The 21418-nt window shown below is 40.9% G+C and overlaps 2 protein-coding genes across 3 annotated transcripts in view; both read left to right on the top strand.

Moving 5' to 3' along the window:
* Nucleotides 1–2937, top strand: part of col18a1a (collagen type XVIII alpha 1 chain a) — a 38345-nt gene extending 35408 nt beyond the window's left edge. The window contains exons 38-43 of the mRNA XM_005736912.1: nucleotides 1056–1184; nucleotides 1334–1366; nucleotides 1444–1764; nucleotides 2174–2371; nucleotides 2477–2592; nucleotides 2705–2937. Coding sequence (XP_005736969.1) covers nucleotides 1056–1184; nucleotides 1334–1366; nucleotides 1444–1764; nucleotides 2174–2371; nucleotides 2477–2592; nucleotides 2705–2918 — 1011 coding nt within the window. The 3' untranslated portion in view covers nucleotides 2919–2937. The remainder of the gene's footprint in view (nucleotides 1–1055; nucleotides 1185–1333; nucleotides 1367–1443; nucleotides 1765–2173; nucleotides 2372–2476; nucleotides 2593–2704) is intronic.
* A 10923-nt stretch (nucleotides 2938–13860) lies between these two features.
* Nucleotides 13861–21418, top strand: part of pcbp3 (poly(rC) binding protein 3) — a 77495-nt gene continuing 69937 nt past the window's right edge. For both annotated transcript variants that reach the window (XM_005736875.1, XM_013911769.1), the window contains exon 1: nucleotides 13861–14159. The gene's annotated coding sequence lies outside the window, so the exon portion shown is untranslated. The remainder of the gene's footprint in view (nucleotides 14160–21418) is intronic.

The following is a 21418-nucleotide window of genomic DNA, read 5'->3' as shown; positions in this document are numbered from 1 at the left end:
TCTGAGGTTCACTAATGGACAGACTCTCTCCTTTTCAGCACCCTGGCATAGACTTTCCCAGGTAGGCTGAGGAGTGTGATTCCCCCCATAGCTGGAGAACAACCTCCGGTCCCCTTTCTTTTAAAGATGGGAAACACCACCCCAGTCTGCCAATCCAAAGGTACCACCCCTGATCTCCACACAACATTGTAGAGGCGTGTCAACCAAGACAGCACTGCAACATTTAAAACATTCAGGAACTCTGTGTGAAGCTCATCAACCTCCAGGAACCTGCCACTAAGGAGTTGTTTAACTGCCCCAGTGACTTCACCCCCAGTGATGGGTGAGCCGTCCCCCTCATCCCGGGACTCTGCTCCTCTACCGAAGACGCGTCACTGGGATTAAGGAGATCTTCGAACAATTCCTTCCACCAAGCAGAAATATCTTTAGTTAAAGTCAGCACTACTCCACCTGCACTACATACAGTGCAGGTAGAGCACTGCTTTCCCCTTCTGAGTCACCTGATGGTTCAGCAGAATCTCTGAGGCAGTCCAAAAGCCTTTTTCCATGGCCTCTCTGAACTCCTCCCACACCCCAGTTTTGCTTCAGCCACTGCCCGAGCCGCGTTCCACTTTGCCTGTTAGTACCTATTGGCTGCCTCCGAAGTCCCACAGGCCAGATAAGCTTAGTCAGGCCTTCAGCCTGATGGTTAATTTGACTTCCGGTGTCCACTGTCTGGTTTGGGGTTACCACTAAGACAACAGGCACCAACCACTTCAGCTACAGCTCAGTGCAGCAGCTTCAGCAATGGACGTGCTGAACATGGTCCATTCGGACTCAATGTCCTGAGTGTCCCTGGAATGCTGTCAAATCTCTGCCTAAGTCGTGTGTTGACGTGAGCCCAACTATATCTAGCCAGTACCTCTCAACCTCAAGCACTAGCACTTGCTAGTTTTAGTAGAGATCAGTCCGCCACGGTCTCTGCCCCTGCCCGCCAGCACGCACTGTACTGTTTGTAATGTTTCTTAAATATATATGTCTGATGTATGGTGGTCTTTTTTTGTGTGTATGTGCAGGTGACAGCTTTGAGATCATATGACACAATGATTGCTACGGCCAAACGTCAGGAAGAGGGCAGCCTTATCTACATCATAGACAGAGCAGACCTTTATTTGAGAGTACGCGATGGAGTGCGGCAAGTCATGGTACTTTTATCTACTTTTCAGTGCAGTGCTTTGAATTTGATAAAATCAACTTTAAAACCAGTTTACACTATTATAATGTATCACTAGTTTATAACATATGAAAAACTTAATGTAAAGCGACACTAAATGGTTGATTCCTCTCCTTTCAGCTTGGAGAGTACAATCCTTTCTTCAGAGATCTGGTAAGTTTCACAGAACCATGAAATAAAATGTTGTAACGTTCATATGACTTAATTATTTCTTCTATTTTCACACAAAGGAGAATGAGGTGGCAGAAGTCCAACCTCCACCTGTGATTCTGTACCCGCAGTCGCAGGACCAGTCCCAAAACAACGGAGCAGGCCATTACTCTGAGGGTTTCACTTTGATAAAACCCATTGAACCTCCAGCACCCACACCCGCAGACCCCCGTTACTTTCCAAAGTATGATCCCAGATTCCCAGACCAGACACACACAGGCCATACCGATGGAAGATTTGCCAACCAGCAGACAGAAAGCAGATTCCCTGTCACTCCTCAAAGACAACCCGTCCCTCCTGTGCTGGAGCCTGCTGGCCATTTCGACATACAGGGATCAGGAGTGAGTAAAGTGGATACTCAAAAGCTCAAAAATATAATAAATATTAATTTACCTTACATAGGGATGAAAACTAGCTAGCTTGCCTAAAATGAAAATCATAAAAACAAAACAATATTATGTAGAATCCCTTCTTCTTTTAACAACAGTCGGCAGACATTTGGGAACTGAGGAGCTTAATTGCTCGACTTTTGGGAGAGGAATGTTATCCCATTATTATCTGATAGAGGATTCTAGCTGCCACTTCCATAGGCTGTGAAACCCAGCCCAGGAGACGTTACGTTACTTAGATACTGATATAAACCATTAATCATGTAAAGCCCTGACCTTTGTAAAACATCTTAAGTTGTTCCACAGTTGAAGTAAAATGAAAATTTGTGTGATTTTCTTCTTGTGAATCTGTCTTTATCAGCTGCACCTCATCGCCTTGAACAGCCCTCACACCGGTAACATGCGAGGGATTCGTGGGGCAGACTTCCTGTGCTTCCAGCAGGCTCGTGCTATCGGCCTGAAGGGAACATTTAGAGCCTTCCTGTCCTCTAAGCTTCAAGACCTCTACACCATCGTCCGCAGGTCGGACAGGGACAGCGTCCCCATAGTAAACCTCAAGGTAAGACCCAACATTCCAACAAGGACAGCTGCATGACTGACACCATCTTTCTGAAAAACTGAATAAAGTCACTATGTTAAATGTTATTTTTCTTTTTCCTTGCAGAACCAAGTGTTGTTTAGCAGTTGGGACTCTCTCTTTGGTGACAATGCCAGCAAAATGAGGGAAAACGTACCAATCTACTCCTTTGATGGTAGAGACATCCTCAGGGATAGCGCTTGGTGAGTCTTTGTACCCCCCAAAAAATAAATATATTTAACACCAGCATGCGGTTGTTAACCAGCTTTCGTTTCTTTTGCTTATTTGCAATCTTTTGTTCTTAATCATCTCCAGGCCTGAAAAAATGGTCTGGCACGGATCAAGCAAGAAAGGCCACCGGCAAACAGACCAGTACTGTGAAACGTGGCGAACTGGCGACCACGCTGTGACTGGTCTGGCATCATCACTACATAGCGGCCACCTCTTGCAGCAAAGCCCTAGCAGCTGCTCCGGCTCCTACATTGTCCTTTGCATTGAGAACGCCTTCACATCACCCTCCAAAAAATAAATGTCCATTCTCCTGCTTTTTAAAATTTTTTTTGTCATAATTCTGGGCCCTAGCTAAACATCCATTTTACATCCAAACAGACATGTTTTGTTCTTAATTCCCTGATAACACAGCTTGTGAACATGTGGCGTCCAATGAACTGGCCCAGCGGCACTTCGCCCGGCAGGGAGACTTTGCATTTGTCTGCTCCTCCCCTCAATACACGCCAAAGAGATGGGTTAAACCGAGGGGTGTTGGTCCCTTTTCTCGGGGGCATTGGCACATATTTTCAAGGGGCAGAACAACAGCAGAGAAGCTAAAAGCCTTCTCAAATTTTAGCCCTTTTTAAAAATTCTGTATATTACATGTTTTTAATTTGTGTTTTTTTTTTATGTTATCAGTGTCTTACCTTTTGTTAAAAATGCTATATCCATTTTTTTCTCCATAACATAGGTATTGATGATTTCAACATTTCTTTTCCTCTGAATTCTTGTTTGTAATTGTGGGTTGTGATGGGGTACAGCAAACTTTTAAGGACTATTTTAAATTGAAATAAGATAATAGATATTTATTTTTAAATGAAGTTATGTAAGTATAAAAAAATGGAAAATTAAAAAATGCTAAATACCCTCATTTATAAAAATCTTCTGTAAAGAGCCTGTGCCTTACTACACACATGGAAAAGCTTTACACAATAAGCTCATATACTTCTTTTTTACTCGTTCTGCTGATAGCCGAGCATTAGAACAGTTTTTGCCCAGGTCACGACACTCCTGTTATGAATAATCATGTACCCAGAGGGCAAGATTCCTTCTCATAGAAATTGAGCCTGATGATTCTAAAGTGATTATTTCCCCCTTTTCGTCTTTCCACCTTATAAAAGCCTATCAGCGATTAAGCTGGAAATGATTAGCTTGCTGCTAATCTTTATTGGAGTGATTGCTGTCTCAGGAAGCGGAAAACCAGAATAACTTTTTTTTTGGCCTTGTCTTAAATTGCAGAGAGTAACGGCATTAATGCTACCGCTGTCTGAAACAAACCTGTGGATGTTTTATTATTATAACTGTGCTGTACTGTTTCTCCCAGGCACTGAATTAAAGTCTTTTTTTTCAACCAGTAATGTCATGTATTGTACACAAATCTGTACTCGAGCCTATCCCAGCTGTCATAGGGTAAGAAGCATGCTACACTCTGGACAGGTCCATAACAGGGAAACACAATGTCCAGTGAACAGCAGTTCTTCAGATAAGAAAATGCATTGTTGATGTGTAGACTGTCAGTAACTTAAATAACCAACATATGTAGAAGAGCATCTCTGGACACACAACAGGTTAAACCTTGAAGCAGATGGGCTACATCAGTAGAAGTCCAATCATCTCAAAGTGGTTTCTTGAGCAGCTTCTTCTTTGTATTCAAATGTCCTCCATAGTCACTAGATCTCAAGATAATAGAGTACCTTTGGGATGTGATGAAAAGGAAGAGTCACATCAAGGATGTATGTATCTGCTGGAACTGTGTGATGTTGTCATGTCAGTATGGACTAAAGTCTGTGCCTTGAAAAATTCAGGCAGTGAAAGTAGGTAACAAGCTATACTTAACAAAGTGGCTAGTGTGGGTGTACTGCAATACTAAGACTAATACTAATACCACAGACTGGTCTTAACCAGCTCAAGCACTGGTGGTACAAACTTGCTTCAGCATGACAAGCCTGACTTGTTTCCAAATAAAACTGCCACTCAGTCATGGAGACATTGGCTGTAGTTTTATGAGAAAGGGAGATTTTAAAGGACTGAAGTAGGTCACCAGTCATTTGTGATGGCTTATGAAATTCTCTTAAAGCTCTTCCTCAAAGTTAGGAGGTGTTAAAGATAATATTTGATTAAGAAGATTATTCAAATTACTCAGAGTTGACCTAAATTGGTAGTTACTTTAAAATGAGAAGTTTAAGGTAAAACACCTACAAACCTAGATCACGTGGCATGGCAAAAGTAAAAGATTCGGCTAAAACATATGGGCAGCAAGTCTTCTCAATGCTGTGTACAGGTCATCTCTAGGACCGATAGCTTAGGGATTAATTCTCCTTCAAAGTGCCCTTGACAAAAGCACTGGCTTAGAACTAGAGCTCTCCTGCCTAGGACCACAAAGATTTCCAAAAGTAAGATACTACATTAGATGCTGTCAAAGTCACGCACCAAATTTCAAGAAACAGTTATTTGTCAAAATCTTTCCTTACATGTCATGATAAAAACCTGCAGTGAAGATGGTGGGTTTGCCTCAAACATATTTAACCCTTGGGGGGTCCTAGAAAAATGCATACACTATCGGACCTAGAGCCACAAATCGACCTAAGTCGCCCCAAGGGTTAATGTGGTGTGCATATTTATGCACGAGATCCTGGAAACCCTACAGCAACTTGTTTAATGAGCTTAACAGACTCAGATAACACCTCCGAACTCTTCAAAGTTCTATACACAGGTACCCAATACACTTTTGAGCCGATGGGTCGATTGAATAGCCACCACGCACTAGCTGTGCAAGTGATGGCAACAGGCCATTTGCTCATTATCATTATTGACACTGTGTTGCCCAGTCAAATCTCCTAATGCAACCAATACATACATACATGCACGCGCACACACACACAGCCTGAAGTTACATGGAACACAATAGTGTTCCATGTAACTTCCAAGGACTCCAGGCCTCGAGGGCCGATGTCCTGCAGGTTTTAGATCTCACCCTGGGTCAACACACCTGAATCAAATGATTAGTTCATTACCAGGTCTCTGGAGTACTTCAAGACATGTTAATTTAGCCATTTAAATCATCTGTATTGGATCAAGGACACATCTAAAACCTGCAGGACATCGACCCTTGAGGCCTGGCATTCCCCCACCCCTGCCTTAAACCAACTACCAGCAACTAAACTAACAGTTAACTGAAAGACCTCCATTTAATTAAAGAAAGAAGCTATGCATCATTTACTGAACTACTGCCGGCGTTGGGCTCAGTTCTCTGAGCTCATCACTATGTACTTTAGCAACACTTTGGTATCAGCTACATTTTCAGACTGATAAATGTGTTATAGTGAATCACTTCCTGTGGTGATTCACACAAAACAAGACAGTTTTTTGGACAGACAAGCCAGTGTGCATTGCACAAACTTTGGGGTCAGTTTCTGTCAAGTTTTATATTTTTTAGAAACTCTCACAGAAGTCAGGATTAAATAGTAGGAGCTGGAAGGCATCATCTGTCACAGCGTGTCATTGAAGAATCAAGGCCCAAACTTATCCATTCGCCCACCCCATAATAAGATGTTAGGGATATCCTAAAAATAATCAGTAAATGCAGCAACTTCCCACTCAATTCCATCAAATCTTAAGCATTGAAGCTTTAAGAGTGCTATAAGGCTTATATTAATTGACTGGGGGGGCTCAGTGTCACAGCAGTGTCCCCAGATGAAAGAAAAATAAACTAGCATCATAACTCCTGTCCACAATGTCCTTGACAGAGTAAATCTTGAGGAAAAAACCCCCCCAACAAAACTCACAGAGTGGCATATTATTGAAGTCTAAGTAAGGTTAGAGTGGGAGGGGGTGGTTAGGATGTAATAACCCACAGCTGCAATGTGCTATCGCACTAGCTGCCTGAGGACAGCTATATTTAGTGGGCACTAAGTAATAAGTAAGTACAGTGAAATGATCCAGCAACAGTAATGATACAACAAGGTGACAACCAGATATTGGGGGACTTAATTACATTGGCGGAGGAAGCGAAAAGCCACAGTTGTCAGATCTCTGGGTGGTGTTTATCCATTGGCGGTGACTCACTGTCACTTTAACCCAAATCTAACAATATCTAAACAGCGCGGTGCCATAGCCACTTAGTTTCTTCCAGTGTGTTCTCAGAGAAGAGATGCCTTTGTTTGGTGGTGTAACAACCTCAGCAGCACACAGGAAATAAATATGTATAAAAAGACTATTGTACTTATACACTATCAGTAAATGTGTGATTTTACTTTTATTAGTTTTAATGCATTTTAGATCAACATATTTAAAAGGGTAATAAGGAGATGTGACGTTACATTTGTGTTGCATCTCAGTACTTAAAGCGTTCTATGAGGCTTTCACATCTCACTGACATTTAGATAGATAATGAGTAACACTCTTCCTGTCTTTAAATCCCCTTGTGAATCTTCTGGCATTTAAGTCTATTTTTTTTTTTTTTACATCTCGTCTTTAAATATTTGATGAGGATGATGTTATCTCCAGTGGATATTCCAGGCATTGTGGAGATGAAGGCTTTGACCACATCATCATACCTTTGCTGTCTTTTACACTGATCCAGGTATGTTGCTCTGATGACTTTTGTCACTAGGAAGTATAGTTCAGCATCAAAGTAGGGCCCATCAATCAATCAGTCTCAACGGCCTGGATGTTTTTTAAGCAAAGCGGATTGATATGTCACACGGCCTTGTACTGACTTTCTATTAGTGATTGCCTATATTGAGCTGATGCATTTTAATTAATGCAATTTGTGCCCGTGCTCTTGCTTTAATGCATTTTTTATGTTTTCCTTTTTCTTTCCTCTAAATGAAAATGTCGCTTGGCAGCAGCGAGGGAAGAGAAGACTTCAGCTCATGCCAAAAACTCTCAGCCAAACTGTAGCAGCTCACGGATAATATAATTACTCTTTGTTAATTTCCGAAGAGCCGTAAAGCTTTTCAGACTTCTCCTTTAAATAAACGATGGTGTAGCTACTATAGATAAAAATAAACATTTTGCTCGGTTTATCAAGCTTCCAATTTTGTACTTCCGTGATGGCATAATTTAGAATTCACTCAGGTCAGGTCTGCGGCGCCGTGTTCGCTGCTACCACGCCAACCTTACACAGCTCACTGCCCGTGGTCGTCAGTGCAGCTGGGTACATATTCGATGTGACATCTCTTTCCATCTTCTAATGAATTTTTTATGTCTCTTCCTCTCACGCTCTCTCTCTCACACACACACACACACACACACACAGAGACAGACGGGCTTCGTTTCAGGCCTATTCTGAAGAACTATGCCACTGTAAATGACAATGTTGCCTTTGTCCATAACCCTTCTGCTCTGTCACTGCTATAGATTTCAGTATGGTTCCAAACTGATTGTATATGTTCAGAGACATTCATGCATACATGAGATCCTTTACAGGATGTGCTGTTAACAGGGATAGTCGTGGTCATGAAAGGAGTGGAAAAAAACCCAGTCGATGGGATAAATAACCGTGAGGTTATTTTTTTCAGATACGCACTTATGCATTTATATCCAAGCCTAACGGCCATTTCACAAGCAAAAGGCCAACACAGATGATTATTATTATTACTATTTTAAGAAAGTCTATCCCTGTTTGAATTCATTTCAGAGAAAGTTAAACTCTGGGGTTTCATTCAGCACTAAACTGAGTGTTTGATGTCATGTTTTTGCTGTGCACATACAGTATAAACAAACTATAATGCACTTGTGGGTGCATTGACAGCCCCCACTGATTTTCAGTGCTACTGGAAACCTGCAGCCCCTAGACATGCACAGAGTCTGACCCTGGTGATGCCTTTTCTCCAATTCTCCAAAGAGCTTGGATAATTTTTTATAAAGTAAGTCACTGACTCGTGTTATCCAAATATAGTTCCATTAATCTTACAAAACAGTAATCGTACCAGGTTGACCCCAATGACAGTTCGGTGACCTCTCAGAGTCTAATTAAATGCTTTGCAGAAACACTATTAAAGGTGTAGTGATAAATTTGTCAACTAATTACAGTTGAAAGGGTTATTCAGGTGTCCGAGTCATTCAGATTTGATGCTCTTCTTTACATGTCCTCCAAAACCCTCTGAAGGATATACAAAATCCAAAACCAAGTGAAAAGCTAACAACATAACCACTGGGAAATTGTCTGTCCAAACAGAGTTTATTTATTTATTTTAAATAAATGAAAGAATGACACAGACCCAATCAATCAATTAACTAGTGGCATCTCCATCCATCTTCTCCTGCTTATCCAATTCAGGTTTCACCAGTCTATTCCAGGGATACCAGAGAGAGACATACAACAATTCACACTCATATTATCACCTATGGGAAATTTAATCAGCTGCAAACCTAACCCCACAGAAATGGTGTGGAGTCATGCTCTTATTTTTGAAAGTTCAGTCACTGCTGACCACCAGCTCCAACCCTTCCCTCCCCAGGTTTCCCTACCATCTGACTAGATTAATTCTGTGGAGATCCTCTAAACCATTCAGCTGTCTCTCCAGTGTGCTTCCCGTCCTGTGGACATAATCCAACTCCAGTGTCTCACTGAGGCTGCAGAGCTGAACAAGGACCAGGTAACTAGTACCTAAGACGTTCAGCCTGACTGCAAAAATAAGAAGCAGCTGGTTCTCCGCTAACCATCTGTGGCTCTCTGGCTAGGTTGGTAATGCAGTGATCCAAAATGCAGCAGTCTCACTAGTTACTCACACCACAGTCAGACAGACAGACTCTAAATCCACTGGGTGTGACTGAAGTTGGTAATAGTAGTACTTCTCCTTCTCTGGAGATGCACTGCATAGGTAAGTGTAACTAGAACCTGCAGCAACTGGAGAACTGGTTTGTGTAACCAAAGATTGATCCTACAGAGCAAAGAAATGACCTACAACCTGCAGTCTAAGACCATCAATGAGAACTTTTTAAAGTGATGCACGCGTATTCCTCTAAGATTAGGAGCAATATGTTTGCATACCTTTTCTTGCAGACCTGGATAGGATGCAAACACATTTTCCAGGATGTCATGTTGCGGCCAAAGATAACTGAATGAGAGCCATTTGAATAATGCTTCTTAATAGAGGTATTCATGAGTTAAAAAGTCTGGCATTTAGCGTCTGCTCTTCTCTTTCCTTTAGTGTGTGGCATCATCATGCTAAGAGCTAAAGAGCTCTGTAAGGCCTTCAGAAAAAAGGTTGAGAGTATCCAAGAGCTTGCCAAGGGATTTAAATAGATTTCCAAATATATCTACAAGTGGTGTAAAACTCAGATTGGTCCATGATGACCCCCCGTCCTCAGGAGAAAAAAAAAGACAAAATCAGCCTTGGAGCACGCCATTTGCTACAAATGCAAAAGTGTTAATCTCAAAATACTAAAAAATAAAAATACTTGATTTATCAAATCATGTGTTTAAAAAAATAAATGAAAGAACAGTGAGGTGAAGGTCATGATTAACCAAATAACATTTTTTTTTTTTTTTTACATGACGCATTTTAACATTTGGAAAAACCACAAAGACAAAGCCCAGGCATTTAAGTGAGTTACGTTTCAGACATTTAAAAAAAAAGGATGAAAACATAACTTTTATATAAGAAATGGAACACAAAAAGGAACGACTAAAACAGAGGAGGAAAAGAAATTTCAGCCACGTAAGAATCAATTAAAAACAATGCTTGAGTAATTATTGAGCTATTCCTCACAGGAACCATCCCTGAAGGTGAAACTGAGCACCATGGTGGTTCTCCACAGGGGTGGATTGTTGCACAGGAAGCAGATTGGCGTCTGGTGATTGGTGAACAGCTTCAGTCATGCTCACAGAGCTGAAGAAAATTAAATAAAAGGTACCAAAAAACCCAGAGCATGAAAAGATTTGTGTGCACTGAGATGGCTTGTCTGAATCTTGTTGGCCTTTTCCAAACACGAACAAGTTGCTGGCACTTTTGTGAAAGATCACTGCACTAACTGCACTCACCAGCTGCTTAATCCTGGAGTAAGGCAAACTCAGGTGGTATTATTTCTAACAATCAGTGTGCCTTTAATAATCATGCTTTGTTCATTGTTCTTTCAGCGAGCTTCCATCTTCCAAGCACGACAGCTTACAGGATGAAATTTTCCAATGGAAAAAAGGTGCAACGTTTCTTGACTTTTCTTCTCATAAGTAATTATTATCTTTTTGCAAAATTGCAAAAGGCACAAAACACATTGCAAACATCGGTATTAACACCAAGTCCCCATTTCCCGCGGTTAGAAAGAAGAAAATGCAAAACTCACTTCACACCTGACAAAATATCAGCTTGAACTGAAATTGATCAAAATGTCATGTGTGTTTAAATTACAATTATTTAAAATAGTAGCAATAATGTAAAAGAACACTACACAATAGAAAAATGCAACTTGTTCTTTTCCATATCTGACTGCACTTTCTTTCATGGCACTTTGATCACAGAACCCGTCAAACACTTAGCCGCTCTAATACTGAGAACATGGTGGGTAAACTGGCCCAAAGCACGTCTAATTTATCAACTTTATCTGGTCGCCACTGTTTTTGAACAATTATGCTAATTGGACTGAGAGTGTGTTTTGTAAATGTATTCGTAATTTACCTTCTCCCGGAGGGGAATATGCATGCACAAGGTCAGGGTACCATCTAAAAATACATACACATTGCAACATATAAGATCACTGATTAATTCTACGCATGGAAACCTAGGGTAAACCGTGCCCCAGGCATTAATGTGCTTTGGAAAGGAGATACAAAGACAGCACCGGTTGGTAACTGTAAATAAAGCGTGAACCAAAGCCAGCTTTTCAGGAGAACAAACGGAAATCAACTTCTGGTTTGCGGCTGCTTCACTGCCTCGGGGACTGGGCAGCTTTGACCTATAAATAACAAAAATTTCTACTAAAGGCGACTCTGATGTGGATCTTTAAACAGTATGCAAATAGTTTTCACCAGGAACAACACCAAAAGAAGATAAGGGTGTTTATGAGATAGACTGGAATCTTACTAAAAATGCGGCTGAAGGAATTTTACAGGACGAGCAGTCAAATCTTCAGCAGTTTCACCAAATTTCTCCATATTAAAGGAAAGTTGAATCATACAGCTCCAGCACAACTTTTTTCCAGAAGGATTTTGCCTGAGATCTTGTCATATGACCTAAAAAGAACCACTGAATCAAGACATCCCAAAAATACTGATGAAGAGAATGAAGGAATGGTCCAAATTACCATCTCATTGTTGTGCAAGTCTCATAAAGAGGTTCTCTGAGTTGAGTTCCGCAATTTCAGTTTAGTGTGATGAAAATAATCAGTAATTCCATATACATATGTATGAAAACTGGTTTATCCACCATGCTCTCAGCCACTGGTTTGTGAGGACACTTTATAAGCCTAAAGCTTTTGTGCTCATCGTGTTGTTTTGGAATCAAATATGATGAAAGACAAGACAGCCAATGAGAATATCATAGATACTCTTATTTTCTGACTAATTTTCAGCAGAAATTACTCGAGCCCAACCAATATAGGACTTTTAGACCTATAACGATATTTGGTGATTTAAAAATCTAATTTTCTGATATTTCAGCATTTTCTTAACATTTTTTATGTGCAGTTAATTATTTATGTGCTTACGCTCCACCTGACTCCACTCTGACCAACTAGTTGTTGCGTTTGTGGCTACTACACAATGTCAACACTTCATGGCTGAAGGGTGTTTCTCCCATCTCTTCTTTACCTTTACATTTTGCATTTACCAACTCTTCTAAAAGCTGATACAGATAAATATTCAAACATCTAATATAATATCAGCCTGTGGATCTAAAATTTACTAAAGGAACACAGTGTAAGTATTTTGGAAATCAAAGAATTTGCCTCCTGCTGGCCAGGAGAAAGAATGCAGGTTCACTTTTCAGACCCAGTAGCTATGCAGATCATTTATGGTATTTATGAGTTTATTTATCACTATTCATGTTTCTATTTCACGTATCATCCCTATGTTTTTTTCCTTTGTGCTAGAAAGTCGTAGGCTGTTCGTCAGGACAGGCATGCACACGTTTGGTTACTGGAAACGTTTACACGGTGCGAGTGTGATTTAAGGCGTCTGTCTGATCAACTGCCGGTCTCTCCACTCTAGACTCACTTCTTATCCAATGAATTCTGGGATAGACTGTAGCAGAACTCAGAACAGCAGTTAAGAAAATGGGAGTATCACTTTCCTTGAGGAATGTTCTTTTTTCAAAAGGATATCAGGGTATTGTTAATTGTGAACCAAGTGAGGAAAGTGCTGGGTTTCATAGCGCCGTTTCAAACCCTGCATCCTCCACAGCTGGCGGCCCTTGAGAATTCTTAAAAAAAAAAAAATCTACTTTTCAGCAAGTCATCAAAATGTGCTGACTAAAAGAACAACCACTTTTCTGTTTTTTTGATGTAATAGTATAACTGGTGTTTCCTTTGTTTCCTGAATTGGTGATGTGCCTCTCATTCCTCAACCTGACCGCTCACCATTGATCATTTATTATACCCGCTGCCTGCTGGAGCCATCGATTGAGAGGGAGGAAATAAAATAAGACTTGTGGAAGTGAGGTATGGTCCTCAGTGAGCGTGAGAGCAAAGGTGCCTGATGAAATTTCACACTCGGTTCTTATTCTCTGCTCATAGTTGACGAGCCTGTAGATGTTCAGCGTTAAAGGTACAGAGCGTGACACATGACAATTCATAAGGTTTGCATGTGACAGCCTGTGAATATAAACACATGAGTGCTTGTGCTTTTTTGTGTGTGTGAATGACTAATTCTCAAACTCCAGTGAACTAGAACCCTCTTTAGTTTTTACTGTCAAGCAGCAGTGGTATGGTGCTGGGATGATTGGCCCAGAATCTAATCACTCTAATGTCTGTGGCAGCCCTAAATCACACTCTGTGGCAGGAGTGTGACGCCTGTTCTGTCCTTCAGAAGGGAAGCCTTTCATGACTCCTTCCATATTGTAATTATTCCAACTGGATATGAGCTACTGCACTTATTGGCTGGGGTAAGGCACCGGCTGCCTCTGCTTTCATTGGCTGGCTGGACACCTCTCTGCCACCTGCCATTGGCTGCCTGGAGGAGAGTGGGAGGGGAGCTCACCCCATCCTCCCCCTGTGGCAGAGCTTGTAAATGTAAAGACTCTTTCTCTGTCTATTATCTGAGTGACTCGGGCTTTTGGAGTCTGCCTCCGAGCGCGTGTGTGTTTGTGTGTGTGTGTGTATGTTGGAAGGAGAAAAGAGATAAAGAGAGAGAGAGAAAGGGAGGGAGAGGCAAGCGGCGTTTATTCTCCCCCCTTTAGCCTCCCCGTCTCCCTGCTCCCTGTCACTCCATCCTTCCTCCCCTCTCCTGGACCACCCTCCAGCCCCGCTTCGAGCCGGACCGAGACCCCCTACCACCCAGACCACCCCGGGACCCTTTGACTCTCCTCACTTCTCCGTCCCACCAGCCACAACCTCTGAGCAGGTAAGAGTCTGCTTTTCTCAGTCTGCACTGAGCTGGAAAAAGTACTTGCTGCTCTCTCCTCTTCTTTTTCTTCTTCACTCACCTAAAGCACCTCTAAAACTGCCGCTCTTTTCTGTTCTCTTCTCACCTGTTTCTGTCTTCTTTGCCTTATCTATACGCATATTACAAGTTTTCCCTGCAGCACTTCTTTCCCCTTAGAAAAGTGACACGGAGATGCTATCAGTGAGGTCACCATATTTTTGTTCTTGCACTGATATTCTGCTTTGATATCAACTTCCTCCTCCTTCTCTACCCTGCAATCGCTGCATCTCCTCCCCTTTTGTCTTTTGCAATCTCATACCCTCCAGCTTTAACCACGTGCAAATTCACTGAGAAGTCTTTTCTATTTTTCTTTTATTTTGAAGTCTGCCCCGGAGCACAAATTGACAAGGACAGCATGCTGTATTTTGGTAGCGGAAAAGGCATCTCTAATTGATTTCTGAAAAGTGTTTATGTTAGTTGGTGATGGCTATTTATAGCTGCTGACGTGCAAGGCACACATGCTTTCGCTAGGCCACTTCCTAGCAGAACACGGGTCCGTCCGCTGGCTCCAGAACACATGACATTGCACAAAGTGTAATGACTTTACAAGGCAGCGACTTGCTTGATTGAATCAAGTAATCTTTCTACCCAGAGAAGTCCAATATTAACATGGCCCATAAAGCATTCCTGGCAACAGCAGAGGAGGAGAAAAAACTGCTTAGTTCTTGAGCCGCACATCCTGTACTTCACCAGGAAGGGGAAGTGGAGTGTGTATATGTCTGTGTGTGTGTGTATTTGTGACTGAGACAGAGATACAGCTAAAGTGCTTTAGACATCAATACTGCCAGCCAAGAGATTTTAAAGCCACTCAATCATTTCTGAAAATTGGACCTTACAACAACATCAGCTGCTGCTTCCCATGTGGGGTTTTGAGGGTGGTTTTTGAGGCGCAGGTAGAATGCATAATACTAATTTAACTTGTGTTTTCACTCCACCGAAAAACCTCCTCTTATATGCAGAGTTACAGGTGTGAAGAGCTGAAACGATTTTTATTATCAATCTCTCTGCTAAATGCAACACTGCAATTAAAAATGCCCGTTTCTTACACACCACTTTCAACTTTGCATAGTTTATTTACATGTTCACATTTTCCTATGTGAGAAGTTAAAAACACCATCATTTGCATGTATATTCACATTATATTTCCATAGTGCAATCATACTAAGCCTGCCTGTGACTTTTAACTTAAAAAGAACTCATTGTGTCTTGCAGACAGTTTGACCTTTCTCTCTGTGATAATCATTTTCTAATTTAGACAAAAAGAGCATCTGTGACAAAGCCTTGTGGGAGCGTCAGTCGTCCCAATAGGGCCGCCTCAGGGGAGAGCAGCATCGTTAGTGACAAACAAGAACAGAAAGAAAACACAGAAATCTGTAACTGTGAGCAGTACTTTGATTTGGCATCTTTACGGTGTTTTTGACTACAAATATGTCAGTGTAGAGAGGATTTATGATGCTGCCGACTGCATGCTCATACTCATTTCTTCAAGTGTCAGGCTGTTAGTTTATTAGGAAGTGTAAATTAAGAATGAAGGAACGTGCTGGTGTGTGTTTGCACCAGTGCACAGCAGAAGCTCAGCTGGCTGTGGCCAAGATGCTGACTCTCTTCTGTCTTTCATTAATCCAAACAATTAATTGTTATTCAGTAACGAAATCTTAGGCTTAATAATGTTGTAGAGCTACTATGGTGAAAGTTCTAATCAATAAGTGTAATCTTGATTAACTCAATTAGTCCTTAACTTGATAAACATCCATTTATTAAACTTAAAATGTGCCTTTTATATGGGGACATTCCTAAAGACATTATGGGGGCAAAAAAACGCTATGGTGGGGGTGGGGACATGGTCATCCAGTACCGAGTTGGGACCAGGCTAGCGGGTGCTTTTGACCTTGCTAGGGCAAACTGCTGCCCCGCATCCTCTACTGTGGGACATCTCCAGGTGGCAATGACAGAGGCAATTATGGGCTCAGGTAGCAGCAGATTCATGCGCCTGAGGATACCTGCACCATACCAAAAGGCCACGCTGACAATCAACCAATACCTCAGTTGAGCACCATAAAGTGGAGTTGATGGCAGACCCTTGCAGGTGCAGACGTTAATGCTTCCACGGGGTCACCTACAGACGCTACCTGACGTCTGTTAGATGAATCCCATTGACGAAAGCTTCTCTTTTATATCAAGATAAAGACAATTCTTAGTGAGTTTGGAGATTTAGAGAGGCTTAAAAAACAGACTTCTGTAAAGGAAAGGGGTGCAAAACCAGCAAAAGAGTATAGCAGCAAAAAAAAAAAGTGATTTATTGTTTTCCAAATCATTGACAGACAATTAAATGAAAGACACAAGAGGATGCAAGGGACAGGGTGACAGGGAGGCTGTGGTGACTGCTCAAAGGAGCATCTGAAAAACAGACGACGGCCTAAACGGAAATGAAACAAAATGGCAAAAGTTGGAATAAAAGATGTAGGTCTGACCAGTAAACGCCATCATTGTGAATGCACCGTTTTCATCAAATAGTCAGCTGCATTTAGTGAATCACAACTTCATGAATTCAGACAGTAATTCTACTGTAAGTAAAAAACATACACCTCAAAGCAAACCTAAAAGGACTATAGGTACATGAAATAAAAGTGGCCTTGTTTTCCTTCTTATGGACGCAACTCTCTCATGAGCCCAGGAGCTCCCGTGCAGCTATATTTAATGCACTTACTGCGCTCTTGCACCGTAAGCTCTCATAAGAATGCATATGCAACATCCCTAGAAGAATGAGATATTTATGAACCCCTGTGATGTGTTTGCACACGCCTGCTTGCGCACTTGCGTGGCTTTATAAGCCACCACTTTATGCTTAAGCTGAGCTGCGTGTATTTAATGCAGACAACGAGTGTTGCTCACCGTGTCATGGCAGTTTTATACCTTCACTTCACAGAATGCCACAGCTGTCAGTTTAGGGCACTAGGTGTTTGTGGAGGTTTGATTTGAGCAAAACACACAAATGAAGTGCTGAAAGAGCAGCAAATGAAATGTGAACAGGCAGGAATTGTTTTTACAAAATAAAGACTGATTAAAGCTGAGCAGAGATCTATTAAAGGGGTGCAAAATGTGTTAATAGAGCTTGTTCATTTCCCCTAATTTTCCAAATCTAATAACTGCACTGGAAAAAGATGCATCACATGTATCCAGTACTTCCTCCTATGTAAAGCCAATGCAATGCAAGCAGCTGGCCCTTTGTGGCTTGGCCCTTTTGAGCCATTCCGGATCTCCCACTGGCCTGGCCCAGTGCACAGTGTGGTGGGAGCTGCCTGTGTGGGGACTGGCTCAGTGTGAAAAAGACCTGTGACACTCACTGGATGCTGTCATGCAGTAAAGGAGAGCAAACGGACACGAACAAAAGGCCTGACAAAGAATTCCTGTCTTTACACGGTGGAGTTCTTCCCTTTGAGCTAATAAATGATAAACTGAGGACTAGTGTATATATTTCCATAATAAAGATTGATTACAGCATATGAATAACATGGAAAGTCATTTTTACTTCATCTTTGCTTTTCAAGTGGCATTTCAACCGCACCTCTCAAACCCTGAACCCTCCCTTTTTGTGGATGTGATTTAACACCATAAAATGACAGCCTTAAGGATTAAAATGTGTACACATGTGGCATGCTGTTTACATTCAATCATCTAATAGCATAAGATTAAGGTCTTGTTCTGTAAACTACACTTTCAGGATAAATCCACAATATTAAAAACCAATAAAAACCAAAAAAAAAACCAAAACAGAAAAATCATCAGGGTTCTTGGTTGTTTGTTTGGTATTTTAATGAAGCGTTCCGTAAATAATAAATTCGATGTGTAGGTAAATAAAAAAAAACTGGGGGAAAAAAAACAAATAATCCAGAAAATTGCTAGAAAATCGTAGAATTTCTTCTAGCAGTGGAGGGAACCTAGGTGTTTGTGGAGTGATGACACAGGAAAATAAAATGAAATAAAATAAAAATATAAAATAGCTGCAGGTATAATGCCATGTCCATACTCTGCACATGATATTTGGCATACATATGTGGCATAGAAGTGTGTCTTTAAATTTTTCTCTTGCCAACACAAACCTGGTGTGTACGTATGGACTGAAGCCAAAGTGGTTTAGTTCTCCTAAATCAACTGTCAAACTGGTACATATACCAAATCAGATGACCTACAATAAAAAAAGCCTAAAGCTGCTCATCTACGGCAAAAATGATATTTAACAGGGGTGCTCATTAACTTTAAGAACACGTTGCATTTACTGTATATATTCTTTTAACAATGGATTTCCTGGAACCATGATTTCCTTGCAACTGTGACTCAACAGTCAATCATTCAGTGCAGACAGAACTGAGCCTGACACAGGCTGGTGGGAGTGATTTTGGACTTTTAGGAATGGGTACTGTTGTAAAAGGAATGGGGGTGTCGGTTTTATAGAACACACAAGGAAATTATCATGAAACAATTTGTGGCAGCTATTTCAATTATCTTGTTTTCATAATTGGAGGAACCCAAAATTTAATTTGAAAAAAGGTTAATTTTCCATGTATTATACAAACCAACTGACTCCAAGTACAGCAGACGAGGTTCATTTGGTTTGAGCAACAGTAATGAAAATGAAATTAAAATGTGCTTCACTACTACAGTCACACTATTAGACAAACCAAACCAATCATCTAGTCACCTGTGTTGCATGTTTACAGGGAAAAAAAACGACATTTTGTAATGAACAACTAATGGTCTTGGTGTCACAAACATTTAAAGCCACTGTGCATCAATGCCACTCACATGAGCAGGACAGAAAATTTAAAACCATTTTCCATACTGTATAATTAACCAATACACCTTTAATTTGGGGTGTACCCGCCATAATTATAGGGTGCTGCCAAAAACTCTGTGATACTTAGTGAAGCTGCTAGATGGCTAACTTTAGCTAGCTTGCTTCCTTGCCAACGTGACCGTTAGCAAAATACTGAAATCAGTTCTTTGTTGATATCAGTGATTAGTGGAATACATTTCTAAGCTACCATTCATCACTGTTGATGATGTTGGGAGCAAAAAACAGCGACTGAGGCAGTCAGAACTTAACAGGCTCTTTGAGGCAGCTGTGCTTAGGCATGCCATATTTTTTAAGATACATTACAGTGCTTTCATACATCAGACAACTAAAAATTAATAAAACAACTTCAACCACATTGAAAAGACCCTTGCAGTTAATTCAAATTAGCAGTTGGTCAGATGCTATTAGGTATAGCCATACATGAAAGTATATATATTTTTTTCATTCTAGCTCGAGTGGTTGAGAGCATCAAGCGGTACAGCAACCACTGGGCATTTAGAGAAATTATACCCTGGGTAGTTGATAAAACACTTGCATAGGAACTGTGCAAACAAACCAGTGGGCACTCCTGAGGCCACCGTCTGTTTTTTTACATTTCACTCCTGCCTTTAGACCAGTTGATTTGTAAGCATTTCTCTGTCACTGAGCTGGGCCATAAACTTAAACAATCTATCAGGTGTCATAATTCAAAGCAATGGATGGGTGTGAGGCACTGCTGAAATTGAACATGGCATCTCTTAAAAGTTGAAGCTATTGGAGAGAATTATGATCTATGAAACCCGAGGGCCGTTCTGTCTCCGCGCAAAAGCCACTGGCTGATGTAATTTAAGCTAGCGAAGGTTTTTGAGATCAATCAGGGAGGATGGAGAGTAGGGAGGGGGCGAAATGGAAGAGGCTGCTGAGGGTTAAGAAGCAAAAGGTGAGGCAGGAACAGAGCTTTAGCCTTCCCCGCTGCTTTCCTTGCATCGCTATGGGTGGTGAAGTATGGTCATAAATAGGCAGCCCCTCTGCCCCGTGTACTATTTTTATACTCGCTAATATGGGCAGTGGTGAAGTGACAAGAAAATATTATTGTTGGCTTGGAGTAAAGCGGACTGTAGTGATTAAAGAGCTATGCACAAACCCAGAGTGGAGGGTTGTGTCAGAATTAGCCTTGTGCTCGTCTGTTTTTAGGTTTTTTCTTAATTAGATTAGAGCTCCACTGTGTTCATTTATTACTGTGTCTGACATGTGTTGAAAGGTCCATTTTATGCTTTGAATACGAGTGCAGTTACTCATTACTTTTCTATTTAAAAGAACAAGCACTTCTATGCAGATTTATTGTTTTCTCAGTTAAAACAACAGCAAAGCTGTGACAGCTTCAAATGAATTAAATATTCCAATTGCTCATGGGAACACTGATATTAAGATTTCTCACGGGAAATTTAAAAAAATGACCTGGAAGAAACAAGCACAATGGAATATAAGATTGATAGAGTTTGAGTAGTGCTAAAGAAGAAATTGAGTGTCCAATTTTCCTGTAATTCCATCCATGTCATACCAATATCAGCTGCTCTCACCATTTCAACATCGACAGTTTACACCTGCTGATGCAGTCACATACTGTGACCCAGATTGTGACAGAGGAACACTGTGCATACCTTATTGGTGTCTCTCACATGTAACAATCAATTATTCAGAGGACTTTTTTAAATCCACACACCCACCCACTGACTCAGAATTTCCAACCACTCCTGCCCCACCCTCCAGAGAATCATCCGCCTCATGACAACAGCCCAAAACCGGTGCTATTAATTTTATTTTTGGCGTTTGACCTCAAAATTCACCTTACTGCTATATGGTATGCACCTAGGTCATTGTGTGTGAATTTAATTAAGCTACTATTTATTCATTTACTAGTATCATTATTATTATTATCATAATTGTTCTTCTAATGACCTAAACAGCACAGACTAAATGATGAATTGCAGTCTTTTTACCCAACTCTATAATAAATTAGTGTAAAGACTCTAAGATCCTAAATTTTTCAAAACTCCTCTACAATTAACAGTCTTACAGCTTTTCAAATCAGTCAGATTTTATCCACTTTTGACAAAGAAAATTGTCAAAACTCTTCCTATGAGTCACACTATGCCAGCTGGAATAGAATCCAACCCTTCAGGCACCAATAAGTAAGATAGGCAGTTAAGAATATGGATGGATGGAAATAAATAATCAATGGTTGGTTAAAAAGTTTGTGTAACCCCAACCCCTCACTGTTCTTCTGAATGAGCAGCTGGCTTGCAGTCTGCCATTTCTTGCTTCATCCAAGTCTGAAATGTGT

This window comes from Pundamilia nyererei, unplaced genomic scaffold (genome assembly GCF_000239375.1).
Source record: "Pundamilia nyererei isolate P.nyererei 1_Seehausen unplaced genomic scaffold, PunNye1.0 scaffold00071, whole genome shotgun sequence".
Lineage (NCBI taxonomy): Eukaryota > Metazoa > Chordata > Actinopteri > Cichliformes > Cichlidae > Pundamilia > Pundamilia nyererei.
Note: the sequence above shows the minus strand (reverse complement) of the source record. Positions and strands in the feature narration are given on the sequence as shown.